This window comes from Carassius carassius, chromosome 41, assembly GCF_963082965.1.
Source record: "Carassius carassius chromosome 41, fCarCar2.1, whole genome shotgun sequence".
Taxonomy (NCBI): domain Eukaryota; kingdom Metazoa; phylum Chordata; class Actinopteri; order Cypriniformes; family Cyprinidae; genus Carassius; species Carassius carassius.
In genome coordinates this window covers 23,399,229-23,422,754 of record NC_081795.1, presented here as the reverse complement: position 1 = coordinate 23,422,754, position 23,526 = coordinate 23,399,229, and the positions used below count along the sequence as shown (strand labels likewise).

The window sequence follows — 23,526 nt, the reverse complement described above, 5'->3', positions numbered from 1 at the left end:
AAGCCGAAGGTCCAATCAGAGTCTGACTGGGACACAGCTCGAGTACACGGAAGCAAACACACAGAGACGGCACTGGGAGAGGCTATTTATCATCAGATCGCGTAAATCAGTGGAAAATTAATAGAAATGATGATTCTGTCTGAAGAAATATGGAGTAAACATCAGTAAATATATCCATATATCTCCACAGATATGCATCTTTGGTCTATAATTCCTTATTGACGCTGTTCAGTGAGTCTATGTGAACACAAATAAACTGCTGCAGACGTGACTGAATATGAATGAGTGGTGAATTTCTATTCAAAATATGGCACAATATGGATTTATTATTTTGCACTCCTGACATAAATTACTAAATAACTGTCACTGCAACAATGTTTTATCAAAATATTGGTCAAATATCGAGGCTAGAGTCTTTAAACTTTCAATTGATGCACAGTTTGTCCAGATCAAGTAAGAGAGTGATGTTTAACGTGCTGTGAAAGTGAAACAATAATAAACTGGGGCCGTCGGCGATGTTTGCAAGTAAAGGGGTTAAGAGGCATTTTAAATAATCAAATAAGATTTATTTAACTCCTTTTTATTATTTTTTTAATTATAATTTTCAGTGTTCTAAAATTAAGTAATTACATTAAACTATTTTCTGAGGTTTTTACACAAAATTTGTACGGTTATGTCATGAAAATAAGTATAACATGTTTTTGAGATATAAAGAATTGAGGGGGAGAAATTAGTGGAAGAGAGAAGACAAATATAGACAGAAAATTATCAGGGATCCACACAGAAGGGAGGAGATTCTAAGAGAACAATGCAAAAAGGAAATATAATAAAAATGATGCCTTAAAAAGAGTAGCCACATAGTTTTTAAAAAATCCTTTCACATCTTAATGAATATAGTTTGAATATCAATCATATTTAGCTCAGCCACACATACAGCAGGGGGCTAGGATAGTTTTAGTAACATACTGATTGACACTGGATTTTGTCGACAATAAAAAAAAATACATGTTGATATTGTTTTTATCAAAATTAAACTTTCTCCTTTGACATATTCCAAATTAAATATAAATAATTTAATAACTACCATTTCTATCCTTCAGTGTGACATAATATCCTATGGTGTGACAAATAAAACAAAAATATCAAAACAAAATATCTTTCAATATCAAAATAACTGTTTTTTGTTTAGTTTTTTACTTATTGTATCTATGAGTGATGGTGTTGGAGATTGATTGAATAAATAAATTAATAAATTAATAAATATGCCTGTGGTAGAAAACGTTGTGGTTCCAAGATAGGCTACTATGAAGGGGGGGACCTTGGGTTTTCCAGGGCCACTATGTGGTCTTAATACGGGCCTGGTCATCTCTGAGGCATTCTCATATTAAACCTGGTGCTGCTCCTTACTAAGCTGTAAAAAAGAAGGTATAGGAGCGCTACATTACCTAAGGAGAAAAGTTTTGGAAAATTAATTAATTGGTCATTGCATTTAGAGCAGTTTGTGAAGGCAATGTGAAAATGTTAAGGGGTTGTAATTATTTCCCTAAACATTTGTTTAGAGACATGTATAATTACTCAGACAACCTTAAAATGAGAGAAGTGATCTTCAACTTTCTAAAAATGTAAAAGATAATCCGGTGGTCTGTAAAAAAAAAATAAAGAACATAGTTTAGAATTTTATTTTATTTTTATTTATTTTTTCAGTTATAATCTTCATTTCTTACTTTTTGCCACACACTTTGGACATCTATTATCTCTCTCTCTCTCTCTCTCTCTCTCTCTCTCTCTCTCTATATATATATATATATATATATATATATATATATATAGATATATATTAATTACATATAACAGCATGAGCGTACAGTAAAAAATATTATCAACGTGACAGTTAAATCAATCTAGTTTATTGTAAAGAACAGAGTTTAGAATTTTATTTTATTTTTATTTATTTTTTCAGTTATAATTGTCATTTCTTACTTTTTGCCACACACTTTGGACATCTATTATATATATATATATATATATATATATTACACATAACAGCATGAGCGTACAGTAAAAAATATTATCATCGTGACAGTTAAATCAATATAGTTTAATACATATGACAAAAAAGAAGAAAAAAAGAAAAACCTACTAGCCACAACAAATTGTACATTGTTTCAGTAAAATAGAGGGGAAATGCAAGTTATTTCACAGAGTGTTTAAGATAACAAATATCTATATTTGAACAAAGAAAACTTTACTCAAATATTTATACTTCTTTTTTAAAAAGTCTCAATACTTCCTTCCGTAGTTTTGTCAGATTTAGTCCATAAATAAGGGGATTTAACATGGGAGGAACGAGTAGAAATTCTAGTGCCATGAAATTACGCAAATCTTGAGGCATTGTCATAGAACCATACCGAGTGTACAGCACATCAAACAGCAATGCAAAACTCACATTGAGCAATGCAAGCAGATGTGGTACACAAGTTTGTATGAATTTATTTCTGCCCTCTGTTGACGTTCTGCATTTTCCAATCAAGTGAATGTATGAGCAAAATATCAATACTGCATGTCCAAAATATATAATAATGATTACATACCCAATCACATTATTTACTGTTGTAGAAAAACAGGACAGTTTAACAACTGACCAGTTTTCACAATATAGCTTTTCAATACTAGAGCCACATAAGGTTAGCCTCGATGTTAACACAATTGCAACACACATGCAAAAAAAGGGAGAAAGCCAGCAGAAAAGAATGCATTCAATAATTCTCTGATTGGTCATTACTGAATGATACTCCAGTGGTCTACATATTGCCACATACCTGTCATATGCCATCACTGTTAATGTTGAAAAGTCACACAGAACAGATGAATAAATGACAAATATCTGAACCAAACATCCAGCATAAGAAATCAAGTGATATTGGGATAATAAATCATACATGAATTTAGGGTAAAATCCAGCTGTGCCAAAAAGTCCATTCATACACAAATTACATATAAATACATACATTGGCTCATGAAGCTTCTTATGCAAGATTACAGTGTAAATTATGATCACATTACACAACACGATAAATGGATAATACAGTGCAGTCAAAGAAAAAAACACAAATCTTTTTCCCATCGTTTCATTTAGTCCAGAGAGTCTAAATACCGAGACAATGGACTCATTCTCCAGTGGTGGCTGCATCTGGAATAATATGCAAATACTTATTATAATGCTATCATTATTGATTAATTAGAATTACATTATTTGTAAGTTAATTTGAAATTAAAGGGTGAATGACATATATCTTACCACAGTCTCTGTATGTTTGTCAGTGTTGTGTAAAAGGGAGATTTGGTCTAATATATATTGAGACTGGTCTCATGCTAATTGCTTTAAATAATCTCTCTTGAGAATCGTTTTAAAAATATGTCAAACTATACAGTATCAAACATCATAAAAGTAATGTGCAAATAAGCACTCACATATAAATGTTGTCATTAAATCAAAAAATTTTTTTGCATGCCCTGTTCTTTCAGAGCAGATGTTAATTACTTTTACGGTATGTAAATGTATAGCAACATTGCATTTACATTATTATATATTTCAAATTATATTTGTTTTGTATACAACAAAATTGTTTGGAACAATTCCACTCATTCTCTACTATAGGAGAGGAAGAATTGTATAAACTTGTTAAATCATCTTAACCAACAACATGATAGACTCTATTCCAAGCTAGGATTAGAACGTTAGATTCATAGAACACTAATATGTTGCATAAGTATCAACATATAAAATACACTCATTTAGATCATGAAAATACAAATTTGTAGATATTAACGAAGCATAAGCATGTGTAAGACAGTAATAGTAACTAGAATGTACATTTCCTGAAGAAAATGTGAGTGGTGCTTGCAGTGGCAAAACTCGGCGCCCTGTTGCCACCCATGATGCCTGTGTGATGTCGTGGAGCCGAGATATAAGTACTTTATATTGCTATATGGTTGCTAGGGTGCTCTATATGGTTGCTATGGTGTGGCTATATAGTTTATGGGGTGATATTTAAAGACTATTTACCAGCCCGAATCCAAAAACCCCAAGCCAGTGTTTCTATGTAGTTATTTTGTTGAGATACAGCTATTAAATGTAGTTAAACGGTTGCTAGGGTGCTAAAATTGGTTGCTAGGGCTTGGCTATGAAGTAGTTATGTCACTACATATGGACTGCTTGATAGGCCAAGTCAAAAGAGCCCACTCTTAAGTATTTATGCCTTCCTGAGCCAAAGATATTATGTCAGATAGTTTTTCCAATGTTAAGTCTATGGGATATTTTTACACATTTTCTTCGTCCGCTGTACGAATATTGTACTTCCAATTGCTTAGAAAAGTCATAGCACACCTCTCCTCAATAAGCCGCACGTTTTGACATCTCATTCATGGGTCTGTGACAAAAAATGCGGGAGGAGTAGCGCGCCAAAGTTTTGTCAAGGCGAATAGTAATAGTGATGCCTTGCCTCCGGCAAGCACCACTAATAATACACACAATGACCTGAGGGTATGTGTGTTCACTCAAAGAAAGGGTTGTTTATGAATTAATTAGAGAGTACATTTCTATGATAATTATGTGTTTTATTATGCTCCTATGAGGGAAATTAGTAAGAGTTGTATTGCCCACATTCCTTTGAGCAATAAAACCACTGTTATCAGATGAATAGGTTTTTTGTTGCCATGGATCCAGAGGCCTTTTTTTTTTTTACTTTTTGACTTTTTGAGGTGTTAGTTGCATTTCGAGGGTCCATAGAACCTCATAGTTGGCTTGTTGTTTGGGTTGAGGGGTGTTAGGGATTATTTATTGAATACAACAAATAATTGTGTGTCTGATTGGTCCAGACTCATTGCTAGCAATTTTGGGACCTATGAAAGGAAATTAAGTTGAGCACCCTACCGCATGTCACAACCAGTTGTTGAAGTGCCCAGCTTAGCCATTATTTGTGTGTTCTGGACCATGTTACCCATAACCCTTTACACTCATTAGTTCATCATTGCCAGCTGTTCATCATTGACTCATTAACCTCACCTAATATATAACTTTTTAATTTTGTCTTTAGGTGCTTCAGTATTGCATTCTGCATCATGTGTTTCTATCTTTGTTTTCTGTTTTTGCACATGTGGATTATTTATTTGGACTCTGAGAATAAAACTGTAAATGGATCTTTTGTGTGAGCATTCAGTGACAGAATACTAAAGCCATTTACATATAGACATATGGATCCTGCAGCTAGAGTGAGATATCGACTTGTGCACCATGAGCATTCAAATTCTTCCTCCGGTTTTGAAGAAGGAGCGGAAAGCTCGGCTTAGGATGTTGGTGGATCTTTGGCAACAGGGTATGCAAGTGGGTGGACTGGCAGAGACTTTTTAGATATTGGCGGTAGACTTCTGGAGCTTCATTGCTTATCTCTGTTACTGCAATTTGGTAATGTCATGTCGATCTGAGCTGATTGCAGTGTCCCCGGAGATTCCCAGGGTCTGCTTCAACTGATTGTGAATCTTCACAGTCTCTGTCTCACAAGCGAAAAAAAAGGAGAAAGAGGGCAGCAAAGACTTCCCCAGTGGTTCAGAGTCTGGTAGTCCTGGAGGACCTGACTGTGGTGGTCTCAAAACCGGTGGTCCTGCAGGACCTGACTCTGGTGACCCCAAGTCCGGTGGTCATGGCCACCAGAGGGCATTCTTTTTGTGTCATTGTTTCTGTGCTCAATGCATGTAATAAACTAGAACACTGTCTAAAACTAGATGGCTGCTCTGTCAATTCTTCGTCATACGTTCAGAATCGATGTGTTCTATTTGATTCAAATCTTTCCTTTAAAAGTCACATTTTTACCATTTATAAAACTGCATTTTTAATGAAAAAAAAATATTGAATTTACGACCTATGCTCAATGTCAAATACAGAAACGGTAAATTATGTATTCATGACCTCAGGGTTAGATTATTGTAATGCTTTATTGTGTGTTTGTTCTGCATGCCTAATAAACGAACTCCAGCTAGTGCAAAATGCAGCAGCTAGAGTTCTTACTAGAACCAGGAACTATCATCAAACATCGTATAGATTTTAAAATCTTGCTTATTACTTATAAAGCCCTGAATGGTTTAGCACCTCATGATTTGAACAAGCTCTTATTTCACTATGCATAGTCCTCCATGTCCGCTGCATTCTTTGGCAATTTGATAATACCTGGAATATCAAAATCAACTGCGGGCAACAGATCCTTTCCCTATTTAGTGCCAAATCTCTGGAATAATGTACCTAACATTGTTCAGGAGGCAGACACACTCTGTCAGTTTAAATCTAGATTAAAGATCCATCTATTTAACCTGGCTTACACATAACACACTAAAACATTTCTTATATTGAAATCCATTAAAGGATTTTTAGGCTAATTAAGAGAGAAGAAGATTAATTAAGAGAACCGGGAACATTTCCCATAACACACAATGTACTTGCTACATCAATAGAAGAATGGCATCTACACTAATATTAGTCTGTCTCTCTCTTATTAGCCACCAGATTCAGTCTGTATCCAGATCAGATGGTCACTTCAGTTACCCGAATCCAGTACTTATTCAGCCCAGATGGTGAATCAGTACCTAGATAGGACCTCTACAGCCCTGAATGTCAACGGAGTTCACGTCAGTTATCAATTCAAGTCTATTTATATAGCGCTTTTTACAATATAAATCATTACAAAGCAACTTTACAGAAAATTACGTTTCTACAGTATTTAGTAGTAGCTAAATAAGTGTTGACTGTCAGTTTGTGCGCGTATGACAGGATTTTTCTGAAAAATTAATACAAGACGTAGTCAGCCAGACGATGAACAGTATAACAGCAATTATTATATGAAGCAGTCACACTTGTAGCAATATTTGTTAGTTATGTTTGTTGATTCAGGGTTAGCATCATCTGGGGTCCTCTGAGGGGTCAGCATCATCTCTTCTCAGGTGTTCTGGATCCAGACTGGAGCTGTGGCAAAACATAGAAACAAATAGAGACATCATTAGCATAGCTGCTGTTCCAACAAAGTAAAATTAATTAGTTTAACCCAAGCTAAAGAATAAGAATGCACATTTGATCAGATACAACTGCAGTCACAATTTAAGAGATAAATTATTTGAATGCTTGGTGAAAGAGATGTGTTTTTAATCTAGATTTAAAAAGAGAGAGTGAGTCTGAACCCCGAACATTATCAGAAAGGCTATTCCAGAGTTTGGGTGCCAAATGTGAAAAAGCTCTACCTCCTACCAAAAGTCCAGCGTTTTGTGACCTTAGGGAGTGTGATGGATTGTAACATGGTATAAGGCTAGTTAGGTATACAGGAGCTAAACCATTTAGGGCCTTATAAGTAAGTAATGATAATTTGTAACTGATACAGAACTTTAATAGGTAGCCAGTGCAGAGACTGTAAAATTGGGGTAATATGATCATATTTTCTTGACATGGTAAGGACTCTAGCTGCTGCATTTTGGACTACCTGTAGCTTGTTTATTGAAGATGCATGGTTTTCAAAAGACAAGTTGCTGTCTATATAACACCCAGATTTTTGACTGTAGATGAAGTAGCAGTGCATCCGTCTAGTTGCAAATTGTAATCTACAAGATTCTGTGTACGGTTTTTTGGTGCAATAATTAATATCTCTGTCTTATCCGAATTTAATAGGAGAAAATTATTGGTCATCCAATCTTTTACATTTTTAACACACTGTTAGCTTAGATAATTTAGAAGTTTCATCTGGTCTCGTTGAGATATATAGCTGAGTATCATCAGCATAACAGTGGTAACTAATCCCGTATTTTCTAACAATATTACCAAGGGGCAACATGTATATTGAAAATAGAAGTGGACCTAGGACGGATCCTTGTGGCACTCCATATTTTACTGGTGATAAATGAGATGACTACCCATTTAATTAAACAAAATGGTAGTGATAGGACAGGTAGGATCTCAACCATTTTAGAGCCTGCCCTTGAATACCTGTATAGTTTTGTAATCGATCTATGAGTATGTCATGATTTATGGTGTCGAACGCAGCACTAAGATCAAGTAAAACTACCAATGAGATGCAGCCTTGATCCGTCGCAAGAAGCAGGTCATTTGTAATTTTAACAATTGCAGTTTCTGTGCTATGGTGGGGCCTAAAACCTGACTGAAATTCTTCATACAGATAATTTTTTTGCAGGAAGGAGCTCAATTGAGCAGACACAACTTTTTCTAAAATTTTAGACATAAATGGAAGATTTGAAATAGGCCTATAATTTGCCAGTTCACTAGGATCTAGTTTTGGTTTCTTAACAGATTCCTTCCGGCTTTGCTACCGTTCGAACGTTCTAGCTTACTGCTCTGCGCTTTGCTTCTTATTTCTGTACTTTTCTCTTATTTTTCTAAGATTTTTACATCAGCAGATCAGCACAGTGCTCAAACAACAGATTTTTGGCACAAACGCTAAAACTAAAAACTCTTTGGGACTGGAATAATACTACAAAAAGAATATTTTGCCTCCCACTGCCAGCAGCTTAAATTCCGGAGACGGGAAAACAACTGCCTACATTCAAACAGAAGAGAGAAAAAATGCCTCCTGTTGGATCTACTTGTTGCATGAACTGCTGCAAACTTCTACAGAGGATTGTGATTCTTGAAACAAAGTTACTTGCTGGACTTCCAAAACAGACGGAACACTCAGCAGACCGTCGTCATGGACCCTCTCAGCGTACAGCTGGTGAGTCGCATGAATCTTCTGAATCTCAACAGTTATGTTTCAACAAGCCGAAACTGATCACCACACTAATCGATGGCACAAACAGGGAGCGAGACCCAAAGGAACACGAGACATCAGATTGTCACGAGTTTCTCGTATTGCTGCCGTATCTTCCTCTACCCCAGATTCGACTATGACAAGGCTTGTGAATACTGGCATTCAACCACCCCCTATACATCTTGAGAACAGATTTGAAGCATTAATGAACGTGGGTGAGGAAACCCCAAATGTGATTAAACATCTATTGGATCAGCCAGCAGCTAACACCACTAATAACAGGCGCTCAAGGTCAAGCAGACAGTGGCATTCAGCTCAGAGCACAGCCGAGCTAAGGACTCTGTTATCAGAAACATCTTTAGCAGGACTACAACAAAATGCTGCCTTCCTCAAGCAACGGTCTCTGATGTGAACAAGGAACTTCAGAGCATTCTGATGAAGCACAAGACTGCAAATCGAATCATCATCCATGTGGGGAAGAATGATATTCGGAAAGAGCAGCTAGAACTCCTTAAGAAGGACTTCAGTGAACTTTTTGAAACACTTCGAAGACTCAAAGTTCAGTCGTTCATCAGTGGACCACTCCCAGCAAGGAGAACAAATATGTTTTCATGGTTGCTTGGGCTGAACACATGGCTACAAAGATCTTGTAATAGGAGTGAATTTCATTGACAACTTCAATCTTTTCTGGGGCCATAGACAATTGTTTAAACCGGATGGCCTCCACCCAAACAAACTTGGTGCTAGAGTGTTTAAGGACAATATCTACTTTTCCCTCCGTCATCCTTCAGCAGAGTGTGTCAATCCATTCAGCACACACACACCGGGTCCGAGTCATCATGTGGTTGACATATCCCACAAGGACACTGATAACACCATGCAGTCAAAACAAGCACTGCTGATAGACACTATCCCGGCTGAGCCCTGCCCACAGAGCTCCTCACAGACTGACTGTGATGTATCAAAACAGCTACAAGATTCAGCACCCAGGGATGACTTTCTGGAAAACAGCCAGGGAAGCCAGGACAACATATCACAGCCACCGGAAACACCAGAGACACAGCCCATCTCACCAGACACATTATCCCTTTCTCCAGCATCTCCACTTCTGTGCTTTTCACATAAAATGGAGGAATTGGTGTATGCTGGGACTAAACTCTCTCACTCATTTGCTGCAAACCCGCGGATATCAACAAAAAAACGGCGGGCCCCACAACCACCAAAGCCTGTGGTCCCTGCTCCTGCGAGAGCTCTTCAACCACTGCCTCAATGCCAGGGCCCAAACCCTCTTTCTGCTGAAGGTGTACCAAAAACAACTGATAGCAGCTCTCAGTGATATGTGTCGGGTCCCCGCTATAATAACATCAACATTCACAAATGCCTACAGAACAAGCGGGAACCCAGTGTGCTTGTAGCTTTCTCTATTTCAGTTTTATCACGTGATAGAAAGTATAAGGCCTTCTCAAGCCGAAGGGCAAACTCATCTAATCTGCGGCCTATTATGCATCAAACTTAGATTGATGTAAAGACACAAAGCACAGCCATCAAGTTAGCATCTTTAAACATTTGCTCACTAAAAAAATTATCATTTCTAATCAATGAATTTATAACCACAAACAATCTGGATTTTATGTTTCTAAACGAAACATGGCTTGAAGACAGCTGCAATGCAACAGTCCTTAGTGAAGCAGCCCCTCCTAACTTCAATTACATGAGTGTCTGCAGGACTGTTAGGAGAGGTGGGGGTGTAGCTGCTCTATTTAAATATGTCTATCAATGCAAGCAAGTGTCATTTAGTCAGTACTTGTCTTTTGAATATCTAGGGATTGTGCTGAAAGGTGCCACTGCATGAAAAGTGGGATTTTCGACAGTTACCGGCGCTGTAGATTGTCGTGGAAGTTCAGGTTTACGACTGTTAACGGCAATTTACAGGCAACACTGCAAACTGTCGGAAATTGTCGGAAATTTACGTGGAACTTGCTTTGCAGGTTTTCCCCCGTGACCCCCATCATACTAATGCTTTAACATGTAAATGAGACTGGTGTGAGCTTTACAAATGCAAATGAGGGTAGCAGGGGGAGTTTTATCCCAGGTGACTAAAAGGTATTAACTTAATTCTTAAAAAAATACAATACAATATTTATTTATAACGCACAATTAAAAACAGCCAAGGCTGACCAAAGTGCTCTGGGCAATAGATAAAATGCAGGGTAGAAACAGGACAATAAAAAAGGCAATAGTTGTAGGCCTATCATAGTCAAGGGGTATTAAAAGCAAGAGAGAATAAATAAGGATGTTTTGAAGATGGAAATTGAGGGAGCTAGTCTGATATAGAGGGCTAGACTGTTCCAAAGTTTTGGGCATGCAGTCGCAAAAGTGCAGTTGCCTCGTTTTCTTAAGTCTGGATCTGGGCACGTTGAGAAGACAGTGATCACTGGATCTCAGAGTACGAGTGTACGGGCAGAGGAGATTGGTCAGATATTGGGGGCCGGTTTGTTAAGAGCTTTATACACAAATAGTAAAATTTTAAAATCAGTCCTGAATATGACAGATAGCCAGTGGAGTTTGAATAAAATATTGACTCATATTTGCGTGTCCCGGTGAGAAGTCTAGCCGCTGCGTTTTGAACTAGATGTAGACAAGAGAGAGAGGCCTGAGATAGTCCAAAATAAAGTGAGTTATAGTTATAGTTAAAGTGAGTTATAGTTGGCCATCCTTAAAAATATTCTTGTTTGCCGTAACCCGACCGACCCTGTCAATTTAGTAGCCTACCGCCGACCCAACTAATTATTTTTTCCCCCTTTTAGTCCAACCGACTTGCTTGCTGTTTTTTTTTAAACTCTTCAAACAACTAATATAAATGCAATAAAATAATATTACTTATTAAGTATTGTGAATATAAATTCCGTAGGCCTGCATACAAACATAAGCTACGTTCTTTCTGTTTAAAACCCCGTGGCGCGTCCTCTGTTTAGGCTAGGCCTACACCATTGGTTCACGCACGTGCATGCTTCGTTTCATTCACTGTCAATGCTTCGCGCTTAGTAATGATAGCTGCGGCTTTATAAGATTACTCTAAAGATTATTTCATTTGTATATGTTGTTTAATGTGGTTTATTAAAAAATAAACACGTGAGAGCGTGTTCTAGGCTAAATGTCATTCTTTTAGTCAGATATGATGGCGCTGCAACACGCATTGCCTCAGATGAGCAGCAGAGCATAATTCATCAAGTCATCGTGAAAACTATCACAAATCAAAGTAAAAGTTGTGGACACTTAACACACAATCATCTTCAGTAGCCTAAATGTAAAGAAACAAAATGATCTTACCAGGAGGGCTGTTGCCCCTCTCTCTAATTACAGGCTTTGATTCAGAAATTTTTAGCTGATGATCAATAAAATAATTAATCTCAACATAACGGTATGTTTTCAGTGATTACGTCGTCCACTCTCTTAAATTTGCATATAGCACGAGAGTTGAAGATCGGATTTAAATCCGCAAAAACACATTTATGTGACCCGGGGCCTATACCATGAAGCCGGTTTAGGTGGATAGCCAGCTATGTTTCAGTTTAGTTTCCACCAACCCTGGGTTTTAGGTACTATGAAAGTAGCTTGGCTTTAATTGGTATTCGTCGCCATGGTATCTTATGCTGCACAGCTAACCTGCTCCTGGGCAGATTATGTTCTGGATTCAAGATCTCAGACTGAAGTTTGACCAATCAGCTGTGAGCAAAGTGTCACATGTCTAATGCAATAAAGTCACTCCCCCTGTTTCTACTCCAAATTAAAGGTCATTACATAGCAGATAATTTTAAAGACAAAAATAGTCTGGCTTTTAGTAATGCTAATTTAGAAAAAATACATTTGTATGATTTCATGTAATTATTATACATTTTATACCTATTTTACCCTTAATCACAGGTACAATTTTAGTTTATTATTATTAAAGGTTTAAATGATTTTCAGAGTTTAAATGAATACATATATATTTATGTATGTATATGTACTGTAAGTACGTTTTAGAATGAGTAGATGAAGCTATAAAATGACTACATGTTCAGTTCTCTATACCTTTATCAACGGTTTAAACTAACTTCAAATTTTACTTACTATACAGTATAGCGAGACTTATAGACAGCTATTTTAAATTTGTTTAAATTCTTAATATTTTAATAATTTTATTTAATAAGTTATTTTTGCTGCTTCTCTCGCGAGAATCACAGTTTTACTATTTCTCAGCATGTGATTGGCTGCTCGCTACTGATGTCACACCTAAACTCCTAAACTCAGGATCAAAGCCTGAGTTGATAGAGAAAGTTGATGATCAGCATCATGGTACCAACAAAGCTTGGTTGGATTGGTTTGGTTTTGTCAACTCAAAACTTATCTTGCAACTCTGAGTTTGTTCAACTATCTTCATGGTACAGGTCCCAGGTTGCAAATGGAATCGTTTTGATAAATCAGTTATTTCTGAATGAAATAGAAGTGGCATGAAGTGGCCAGGTGTAAACAGCCCCAGACATTGGTGAAAAACTATCCTATGCGTTGTTAATGTAACACATTAACATGTTTTTTTATATTTCGGCCTATTACATTGCATGTTAATGTTAACGCACCACAGACGGTTTCGAAGTGAATCAAATTTTGAGAGAGCGCCGCTAGACACCTACAGAGATGAAGATGAAAACAGACGCTTCATGGTGCTGTAGGATTTTGGGCTTCTTGTGAGCTTCCAACTTGTTGTGTGGGAAGATCTCATACCCTTTGTATATAGTTGTGTGTTTGTGCAAATAAAGCTCTTTCTTTGAATAAACAACACGTCCCTGGAAATTTTTCTTTTCCTCAATAAATTCATTCATGTCCTTGATGGTAATAATAGTGTAAAGTGTAGACCATAGGAGAACACAGAACCACATAATTCAGAAAGGTTCAGCGCTACCACTTTTGGAGCAATGCACAACATGTTGCAGAAATTTTTACTGCCCTTTTTGTGATAGCAGTATTATTAAACACACAAAATGGGACAAATTGAATAACCACATTAAAATCCACTTCAAAAGGCTGTTGTTCATGAAGGAACATCTGGACTTACAGTGTACAGTGTCAATATTTATTATTTTACATTTATCCATTTGTCAGACGCTTTTATCCAAAGATAGATGGTTTTCTGCATGATTTAGACAAAATATTAAATTATCTTCATTAATGTTTAAAGGTTACACAAACAATCCACACTGAAACTTAAGCTTACAAAACACAATTATGTATTCCTGTATTTTCTGTATTTATTTTAATCGTTTTTGTTTTTTCAGTCTATCATATAATGTTGTGTATGATCTATGAAAAAAAGGGTTAGTTGTAAAATGGTTGAGTATTAAAAAATATTTTGAATTAAATAAAATGTTTGCACTTTGTTTTCATGTTTTAAACTTTGAAACGTTTCAAAACCAAAGAACTAGTGCAATGCATTGTTGCGCCCACTTCCGGCCAGAGGGGGCGGTAATGCACCAATAAGCTGGATGCCAACCGCCGGAAGAAGAAGAAGAAGAAGAAGACTCCATTGCTGGTGAACCATGATCATGACCATGATGAACTTATCGTTTCCTCTAAACTGAATGTAAGTTCGGTCAACCTAATAAATCCAATGTCCATTGTGTACTATAGTCTTAGGTAGTTTAGCGTTATTGTCTTAAACCTCAACTTTTAAATCTTTTATGGTTACACAGCCGCCGCGAATGAGCAATGGAGTCAGCGGTTTTCACGGCAGCTTTTGGCGCTTTTTTTTTTTTTTTTAAGTTAGCTTGTTGCTCATGGTTCATGTTCAGTTTCCATGTTATTTTAGCTGTACACGAGAGAATACGTCAATTTGGGACCCTAAACTGCATGTAAACCGATAGCAGCATGGGATAGAGTTCTGAGTCTGACTGGCTAACTTAGCTCTTTGCTAACTAAGTTAGCTTGTGTCCATATAGCAGCTTGCTACGGGGTTCACAGATGATGCAAGGTGGGTTTAAAGGTGAATTGTCTAATTTATAAAATATGCGTCGTGAATGTGACACCTAACTTAACAACGTTACTAGGCAGAGGAGAAGGGCGATGAGGTGATTAACTTAGATCTAACATTAACTTAAAGCCTATCTTTCAAGTTGAAGATCCCTGTGAATGAACGTGTAGATAAATAGTGTAGGAATTCGACTTGCGTGAAGAAATTAATCATAAATGTGCATTAAAACAGTTTTTTAAAAGAAATTGTGAGTAAAATTACTTCCGTTGTGAAAACGCTCTGATCGGAAGTGACGCAACGGCCGGTAAACATCGTCTCTTCGTAATGGAGTCAGACAGTGAAGAGGTTGCAGTAGGGATAAATGTCAACTCTTACAATGGGCCATTGCCGTATAATTACGAGCCGCCTAGGCGAGAGAGGGGTCAGGCAGAGTTAAGGGGAAGGGTAAATGGACAGAGGAGAGAGATAGAGTTGTGGTGTGAGGAGAATCGGTTGAGAATTGGGCAGGTGTCTTGGGGAGTGACCACAGGCTAAAGCCAATTGTGGCTAACGTCTCCATGTTTAACACATTGCAGTATTTTTAATAAATCATATTTAGCAATATTGCTGTCGACTTTGTTGTTTTTCAAGCATCCATGTAGATTGTCACCATTTATGCCAGCAACATGTGTCTTAAAATAATTAATTTAGATCCCAGATTTTAAATGAATGTTGTAGGATGTAGGCTATAGCTTACATATGTGACGGTCAGCTAGTCTGGATAGGGATAGAAATTCTGTGCATTTCTATTCAACACAGTTTAATGTGAAATTTTGTAGAAATTGCTAACTGATTTTTAATCAGTAACTGCTTTTAGACCTAGGTGTCCGCATGTTCTGCTTCTGCAGATGTCAAGCGTTTGGGCCGTATATCTAAACAACATAACCGGACAGCTGGAATTCCGAACTTAGTCGGCTGTTATACTACTCACCTTAGTATTTCCGACGGACATTATGTAAATGAGCTCACATGTACTGTGGAGTACGTGTATGAAAGCGGTTAGTCTTCCGGCTAGGACGGGAATATGCTGTTCATGTAAATACAGTCATTGTAACAAGGATCTTTTATTGTCATGTGAAGGGATACTGGTTGTAAGGCATGCAGATAAATGCATCTAATTGACAGCCTATACTGTACAGGGGGTGTGTCTTTTTACAGTGCATATTTACCCAAGTTTTAGGAAGTAAGTAGTCTACATGTCGTTTCTTACAAGGTCTTACACCAACCATTAGAGCTACAAGGAGGGAAGGAGAGTGAGTTTATCTTAGCACATTTGTTTAACAGGTGCTTGTGTGGTAGATGTGAGGCTATGCCATCAGCAGTGGAGAGTGTGTGCTGTAGGGAGGTCGACGCCTATTGGTCCCTTGTCCAAAACCTAGATCCCCCAGAAGACATTACCTGCCTCACACTCCATCCAGGGTTTGAAGCATCCTGTCTGAATCCTTTTGTGCTGCAGATAGCATACATGAACTTCAGACAGGAGCATGGCCCTCTTCAAGCCAGCAGACCAGAGTAGGTTTTGAGCAAAAAATTTTTCACACTGCAATTCAAAGAAACAGCTTTTCTACACCAAAATAGTAAATCCTGTTAAGCAGGTTTTTAAACTCAGTGGTTTCCATATACTTCCTATAAAAACAACTTTGGTGTTGTGTAGTACAGTAGAATATCAGCCAACAGGACATGCAATATTTACCATTGGAATTGTTTACTATGAAAACATGGTATGATCAAAATGTAATTATGTCCCAATCTACACCACAGGCAGTTCCGATACACAGCATACAGGCAGGTTGTCCGCTGGGCGTACGGAATAATAGGCAGGAACATTAGGAAAGCCATACCTTCATGTGTTGTGTCAGCAATAAGGAGGCAGTTTGCAGAGGAGGGACAAACATACAAAGGTTTCCAGTGGCCCCGCTTGGAAGACGATTAATAAATACATAGTGAAACAAACTGTACTGGTACAATTGATCTTTTATTACATGTTAAAACGTGAGTGTCGTGCGAGATGGAGGCTGACTGCCTCATCCTTGGCAACCTTCTGGACGGAAGAGGTGAGGGGGGGCGGTGCAGCAGAGGACAAGACAGCACTGCTTTCTTGTAGGGCCTGTGGTGACTTGCAGTATTCCTCTACCAGAGAGACCATAAGATTTGTTGCGTATCCTTGAGGAGAGAAATGTTTAGAAAACATTTAGTAACATGGATGACTCGCATAAAGATAGATTCACACAAAAAAGATATTGAAAAACTAAGTGAAACTACTAACCGTAAGATGGTTTCTCCTTGATGGGGTGGACTACCCAGCCACCTTTCCGAAACCGTGGGTAGCGAACAGCGTAGCGTACCTCACCCTCACTAGTACGCGCTACATCTCTGTTGCCATTACTATTGAAATGTAGGGCTGCCAAGAGAAGTCTGTACGAGATAAGTAGATAAAACATTAGGTCTCCAAAGCTAACCCAATGCAGTGAAATGCAACAGAAATATGACATTAATGTTTTCAGTTCAAATGGGTATAAGACAATGACTCATCTTTGCAATTATTTTTTTGCAAACAATATGTAATGCTGTTATCAATCTATAACATTTTGGTCTGCTATACAAGACTGCATTAGTTTTTAGCCATATTCATTCTGTCATAATTTCCTGAAATTGAGAAAAAAAAAAAAAAAACTAATTTTATTAGTATCGATACTTTTAAGTGATAACACTACCTGCTGTACATCCCAAGAAAAGAAAAGCCAGTGTGTTTGGGAGCAAAGTGCAGAATAAGGGAATGGTAGGCCTCCAGGGAGAATGTCTGATGCTGAGGTGACAATTGTCGAATATCCTTTACCAGTGCTTTCCTGGCAGCTACACTCTCCAGTTTAGTGGCTGCTGGTGATCCTGAATAAAACGTATTCTGCCATATAATCTCCCGCATTTCATAACACAAGTAATTTTTAGTACACATGGGGTTACGTATTGATAAAACCAAACTAAAATTTACAAGCACTGAAAAAAGTTTAGCCTCAAAACATTTGACATCTTTTAACATAGGCTATTATGTTGTACCTGGTTCCAGCCACTCCTTGTTTCTTGCCTCTCCTTCCAATGGTGGATGTGCGCAGCTGGTAAATGCTGGAGAGCTGTGTTCATGTATGTCCTGTACATGATTTATCATACTCTGCCATTTTGCCTGCATCTCATCTGGATCTCCTGTAGGGGTGGAAGCTGCGGTCCAATAGAGATGGTTGATAATGGCAGGCCTCCACAGCTTCAGATCCTCACAGTCCCTCTCTTTTGCAGCAGCATCCAGTGCTTTCTGTACACCTGTTCCAGAGCAGACAAACAGAGCAGAGCAAATTAATTATTAGGAAAGTGAATTTAACTACAAAAACAAGTCTGTTATATATAACTACCAGCATCACAATACATACTTTTCCCAATATGCCAGACGTCAAAGAAATGCTTTGTTCCTTCTGAACACATTTTCTCACGTACCCACTTGGCCACCTAAAACACAAATTGATTTTATAGAATTGATTTTGAGTGATACTGTGCCTGTCAATGCTGTTCAGCTTTAGATCTCTCCTAGCATCATTACCTGCCGATTTCTGTCTGTTATCAGAGCAGACACTTGCATGTCTTGGTCCATCAGGAACTGCATACTCCGCTTTAGACCCTCTAGCTCACACCAAGAGCTGCTTGGGACTTCTGAGCTCTGTAAAACCAACTGATTATTACTGAACAGTAACTGTAATATCAGTAACTAAATCAGACACAAGATTTCTGTGTGACATCAACTTACTTGGACAAGCTGAACATCCAAAACTTTGTTAATTCGATCCTCAATCAAGGAGTAGCTACCATACTTGGCACAGTGTCCAGGAGAATCTGATCTAAGAACGTCAAAAACAGTTACATTTATAGGTTAATGCAAAAACACATTGACCTGTTCTACATCAGTGACGTGAGCTGGACCATTCTACCTGCAGTCACCAGACAGGATCAATCCACCCCCAGTCTCCTTCAACTCCCTGATGATCCCACTCTGCTCATTCCTCCAGGCCTGCACGATGGTAGGGATAGTGTAATAGCGCTGATGGCGGAAAAAAGTGCCGGGACTTATGCACTGCAGTCCAAACAGCTTCAGCATCCTGATTGTCTGAGTAGCCATGCAACCTGAGAAGTGGATGGCACCGCTGAGTAAAAGGTTGCAGGCAGGCATGTTTCGATGCACCTTCTCTTGGTTTTGCCAGTAACGCTCATAGCCACAAGTTCCGCAGGCCTGAAAGATGATAGAAGATTCAATACTCAAGCAGCTTTAAGATGAGCCAGTAAAAAACCTGTATAGTTAAGACACAAATAATGAATATACATACTGTACATTCACAGACTATAATTCAGCTCCTCATAGACAGTTGACAATTAAGACATTGCCTGCTTGACTTTTATGAAAGTTCCTTCCGGGTGCATTATGCGTCCCTGGGTTTCCCCACAGCATGCAGGGCAAACTGTGAACAAGGACAGCAACTGCCTCTGGCAAACAATGAACTTGTCAACAGCACTGAAAACAAGAAAAGGAAAACACTCATTAATTCTGACTATGACATCAGAAACAGTTTCCATTAATAAAAAGGTTTTTACTTTGGGTCACTGAGAGATTCCAGCTCTTCTGGTTCCTCCTCAGAGGACTCTCTCAACATCTCCTCCCCTGGACTCCATGACATATCACCAGAATGGTTGACAATATCAGAAAATGACCATTCTTTATCACTTTGTTCAGGACTGGCCAGTGGAGTTGATCTGTGATGCTCAAACCTTTCGGTTTGAGTCCCCACATCCACCATCTGAGGCTTTACCTGAACACCTTAGATGAAAGAGATTCATCTTAATAATTGTTCACCAATTGTACATTCATTGGTAACAACACATGCACTATCTAATGCAACCCAGTAAAAATGTATTTTTCTAACATTATGAAGTTCTTAATTTTTAATGTTTACTGTCTGAAAAGTGGAAATGACAAAATAGTAACCATGGAGATCATGAAATTTTTTGACGTAATCCTTATTTGTGATTGTTTATGGCATGTATGTTGAATGCTAGATATATAAGCTAACTACCTAATGAACGATGTAAACATCTTATGTTGCACTGTGATCCACGATGGACCAGTTCTGGCTCAGGGTCCATTGTAGAGATGTCTCCATCTCCATCAGGATCTGAAGTGGCAGTTGCACCCGCCCCGTCTTTGCTGGCAGCACTCTCTCCCATAATCTGAAAACAGACCGAGATCACAACTTTGAACTCTAAAAAATGTAGTCCTTTCATGAAAATCTCCCATTCATGCATTATTTAAAAGACTGTTAATCTTTTCAAAATCTTTTTAAAGTACGTTAGTCCCGAGCTGCATTCCCTTGCATGTGCCTTGTTGATACCAGCTTCGATTAGTCAAAGAAAACCAAGGCAAATCCGATTTAACTAAGAAAACTAATATTGTAAAGAATTACTTGGATGCGTTTTGGAGACGGTGAAAAGTGCGCGCTCTTTCTTTCAGTCAAACATGCGCCCTGTCACAAGGGCAGCGTTTCATCTACATTACTCACCGATCAAATAAGACTTTGGCGGGACAAAAAAATCAATTTGGCGGGCGCTAAAACAAGTTAAATGCAGGAAAATTCATGCGTGAATTTAACCGAGTAGTAATATGCGAATGCGACCACATAAAATTGTAATTTAAAAAAATTAAATTTTCTGGAACCCTGTCTTAATAGCTCAATAAAATAAGTGGCAGGAGGCTCATGTGCAGCCTCACGGGGTGTAACAAGAGTAAGCTGACGGCAGCTAGGCGGGCTTTCGTGCCATGCCAAGACTAATCCATTATAACGTCAAGAAAAATACATTTGCAGAGATTACATGCAGAGCTACATTTCGATGCAACAATTTGTATATGGTATTATAAGACTTACTGTGCAAAGCTCCCGTTTTCGACGCGCAGATTCTCTGCTAGTGCTAACATTAACGTTAGACTCTTCACTCCCGCCAGATTTTGCAGGTGGACTTGCATGCACCGATGGCACAGCTCCATTTGCCAGCCTAACCCACTCTTTTCGTCGAAATCCCATGCGAAATTCCATAAGATCTCCTTGGTTGTAGCTGTCCGGTGTGAAGTGTTTTTCACATACCACCGTGTGTCTAGTCAACGAGGAGGCAGCGAAATTGCTTCTCTTTGCCTGGACGAAACGTATCCAAGCACGGAAATCTTTGTGTTTCTTGTTTGGAAATCGGTGGACCCGATGGCCAGACAAGTTGGAGTTGTTGCATCCAAAACAAACACAAGAATTCACCATTGTGACAACTCAAACCTACTATAACTATAATAACGATAACGACAATCTCTATTTTCTGTTTCCACCTCTCAGACTACGTAAACCCACACTGAGAACCAGGGCTGCAGCGCCTATGTTTGCCTGTCGTTACGTCATATGATGCGTTCTCTGGGAAAATATGTATTCTTATGTACGTCTTTTTAAATTTACATTTTCATACAATATTCTGTATAAATTAAGTTATAAAATTCTGTTAGAAATGGTATTCTCATTTTCATAAATTTTATACATTTGAAATATAAAATCGGTTGATACAAATTGGGCATGAAATTTTATACAAATGATTGATTTTATTTTTATTTTGCAGTATTATTGGATTCGGATGAGAATATCGGTATGAATTCGGTAATCGTTTTCTCTTAATTTATAATTGCAGTTTAAAAACTAAATTCTTTAACTATATATATTTTATTTTACCTCTGTATAAGCGTCAAGATACCCCCTTCAATAATGTACGAAGGAAGCTGCAGCCCATTGAGGACACCAGCATGTTGCACAATACTTGTGAGTACTGATGACAACTTAAACATAATATTGTGTTGTGTACAACATAAGTCACAGGCTTATTCATGTGTTTCATCTAATAAAGAGTGTGCCATGTCTAGCCAAGAGGAGTGTCCTGGCAGTGAAATGTTCACTCCTGGTAAGTACTTTTCCCCCTGCACAAAACATTGCTCTTCACAAAGCCACACTCCATTCAAGACAAGTAATGTTTTACTGCTTGTGATTAATCTATTTTAAATATATACAGTGCTGGTCAGATTTATTTAAGCCGCTTAATTAAGAGTGAGAACCTACTCATCTTAAATGGACAAAAAAAGCCTATGTTTTTGTCTCATCTTTCCTAGAACATTTGAAAAGTAACTGACACTACTGGAACTTCAAACGGGCAGCGTTCTATGGTCAGAGTCTGGTCGTCCCTGTCCGTTTGAAGTTCCAGTAGTTACAGTTACTTTTCTAATGTTCTATGGAAAGATGAAACCAAAACACTCATTTTTTTTGGTCCATTCAAGATGAGTAGGTTCTCACTCTTAATTAAGCATATAAATGAAATCATTAAATTGTTTTCCAGCTGCCTGTAAGACGTACTACGAGACAGTACACAGGAACTTCAGGTACAAACAACCAGATGTTGACACCCAGTAAGTATTCATCTCATCTGTCACTTTTGTATTTTGTCAGGCCTTGTAAAATGTAAGAATATTCTGTTTTTCATGATTTCATCATAAAGCAATAGGTCATGGGATTGATGGCTATTATTTTTTTAATAATTGTAAATAATCCTGTAATTTACAGGAAGCAGTATGCCATCTTCTCAACTCTGAGACAAATTGTGGGCGCTACGAACTGGAGCAAGGAAAATAAATAAATAAAAGAATCTTACATTCTTTTATTTTTTACTTTCATAAAAACTTACAAACATTTTAAAGGTAAGATTCAAAGAACATGCTTTCATTCTCTTGTATAAGAAAATAATTCCTTTATAGATACCGATCTTAATCATACATTTTGTTTTCACAGAGTAACCTCGTCTCATAAAGAGGGCGTAACCTCACATTTACTCGGAGCTATGTCTCCAAGTCCAGATTTTCATGACTCTGATCATGATGACATTGTAAGTAACTTTTACTATTTTCTCCTTGTTTCATTTTACTGTGACTTGCATTGTTTTTTTCATATCACTATCATTAAATTGTTTTCCAGCTGCCTGTAAGACGTACTACGAGACAGTACGCAGGAACTTCAGGTACAAACACCCAGATCTGGCATTGCAGGCCGAAGCTGTGAAGAGTTCAGCTCGGAGTCGAGCGAGAAGAAAGAGGGTAAGATTTTTAGTCAATGTTTCACGTGCATTAATAGATGTTTTGTGTCCACACACAGTGCATCACAGTACTGATTGTCTGTATTGGTTGTTTTTACAGCTGCTAGAAGCGAGACAGTGTGCTAGGTGAGGGTGACCTGGACATTTGGAAGTGTGCCACCATAGATCTGATGTCCGATGAAGTTCAACCACCAGCCAGGAGCTCACAGAGCTCTATGCCATGCTGCAGTCCTTATTAGAGGTGACTCCTAAATGCTGGGCAACGCACCACAACGTTTTCAAAGTGGATCGAACTTAGAGAGAACGCCACTAGTCACCTACAGCTCCAAAGATGAAAACAGACACTGAGCTTCCAATTTGTTGTGTGTGCAGATGATCTATGCATTGTACAAAGGTGTATATTGTTTTGTGTTTGTGCTAATAAAGCTCTTTCTTTGAATAAACCCGGGCAAATTTTCCTTTCCTTTATAAATTCATGTCCTTGAT

At 38.0% G+C, this 23,526-nt stretch overlaps 2 protein-coding genes across 2 annotated transcripts; both read right to left on the bottom strand.

Moving 5' to 3' along the window:
• Window positions 1–768: 768 nt before the first annotated feature.
• Window positions 769–3,171, bottom strand: LOC132122996 (olfactory receptor 6N1-like). Its single transcript, XM_059533530.1, has 3 exons — window positions 2,291–3,171; window positions 1,446–1,512; window positions 769–797 (listed from the first exon to the last, which is right to left on the bottom strand). The coding sequence occupies exons 1-3, from the start codon at window positions 3,122–3,124 to the stop codon at window positions 769–771; spliced, it is 930 nt and encodes a 309-aa protein (XP_059389513.1). The 5' UTR covers window positions 3,125–3,171.
• A 13,651-nt stretch (window positions 3,172–16,822) lies between these two features.
• Window positions 16,823–21,299, bottom strand: LOC132122995 (uncharacterized). The gene is made up of 8 exons (XM_059533529.1): window positions 20,799–21,299; window positions 18,816–19,114; window positions 18,635–18,725; window positions 18,431–18,547; window positions 18,264–18,339; window positions 18,010–18,156; window positions 17,111–17,245; window positions 16,823–17,007 (listed from the first exon to the last, which is right to left on the bottom strand). Exons 1-8 carry the CDS (start codon window positions 21,177–21,179, stop codon window positions 16,823–16,825), a joined length of 1,431 nt encoding a protein of 476 aa, XP_059389512.1. The 5' UTR covers window positions 21,180–21,299.
• Between the last annotated feature and the right edge of the window lie 2,227 nt (window positions 21,300–23,526).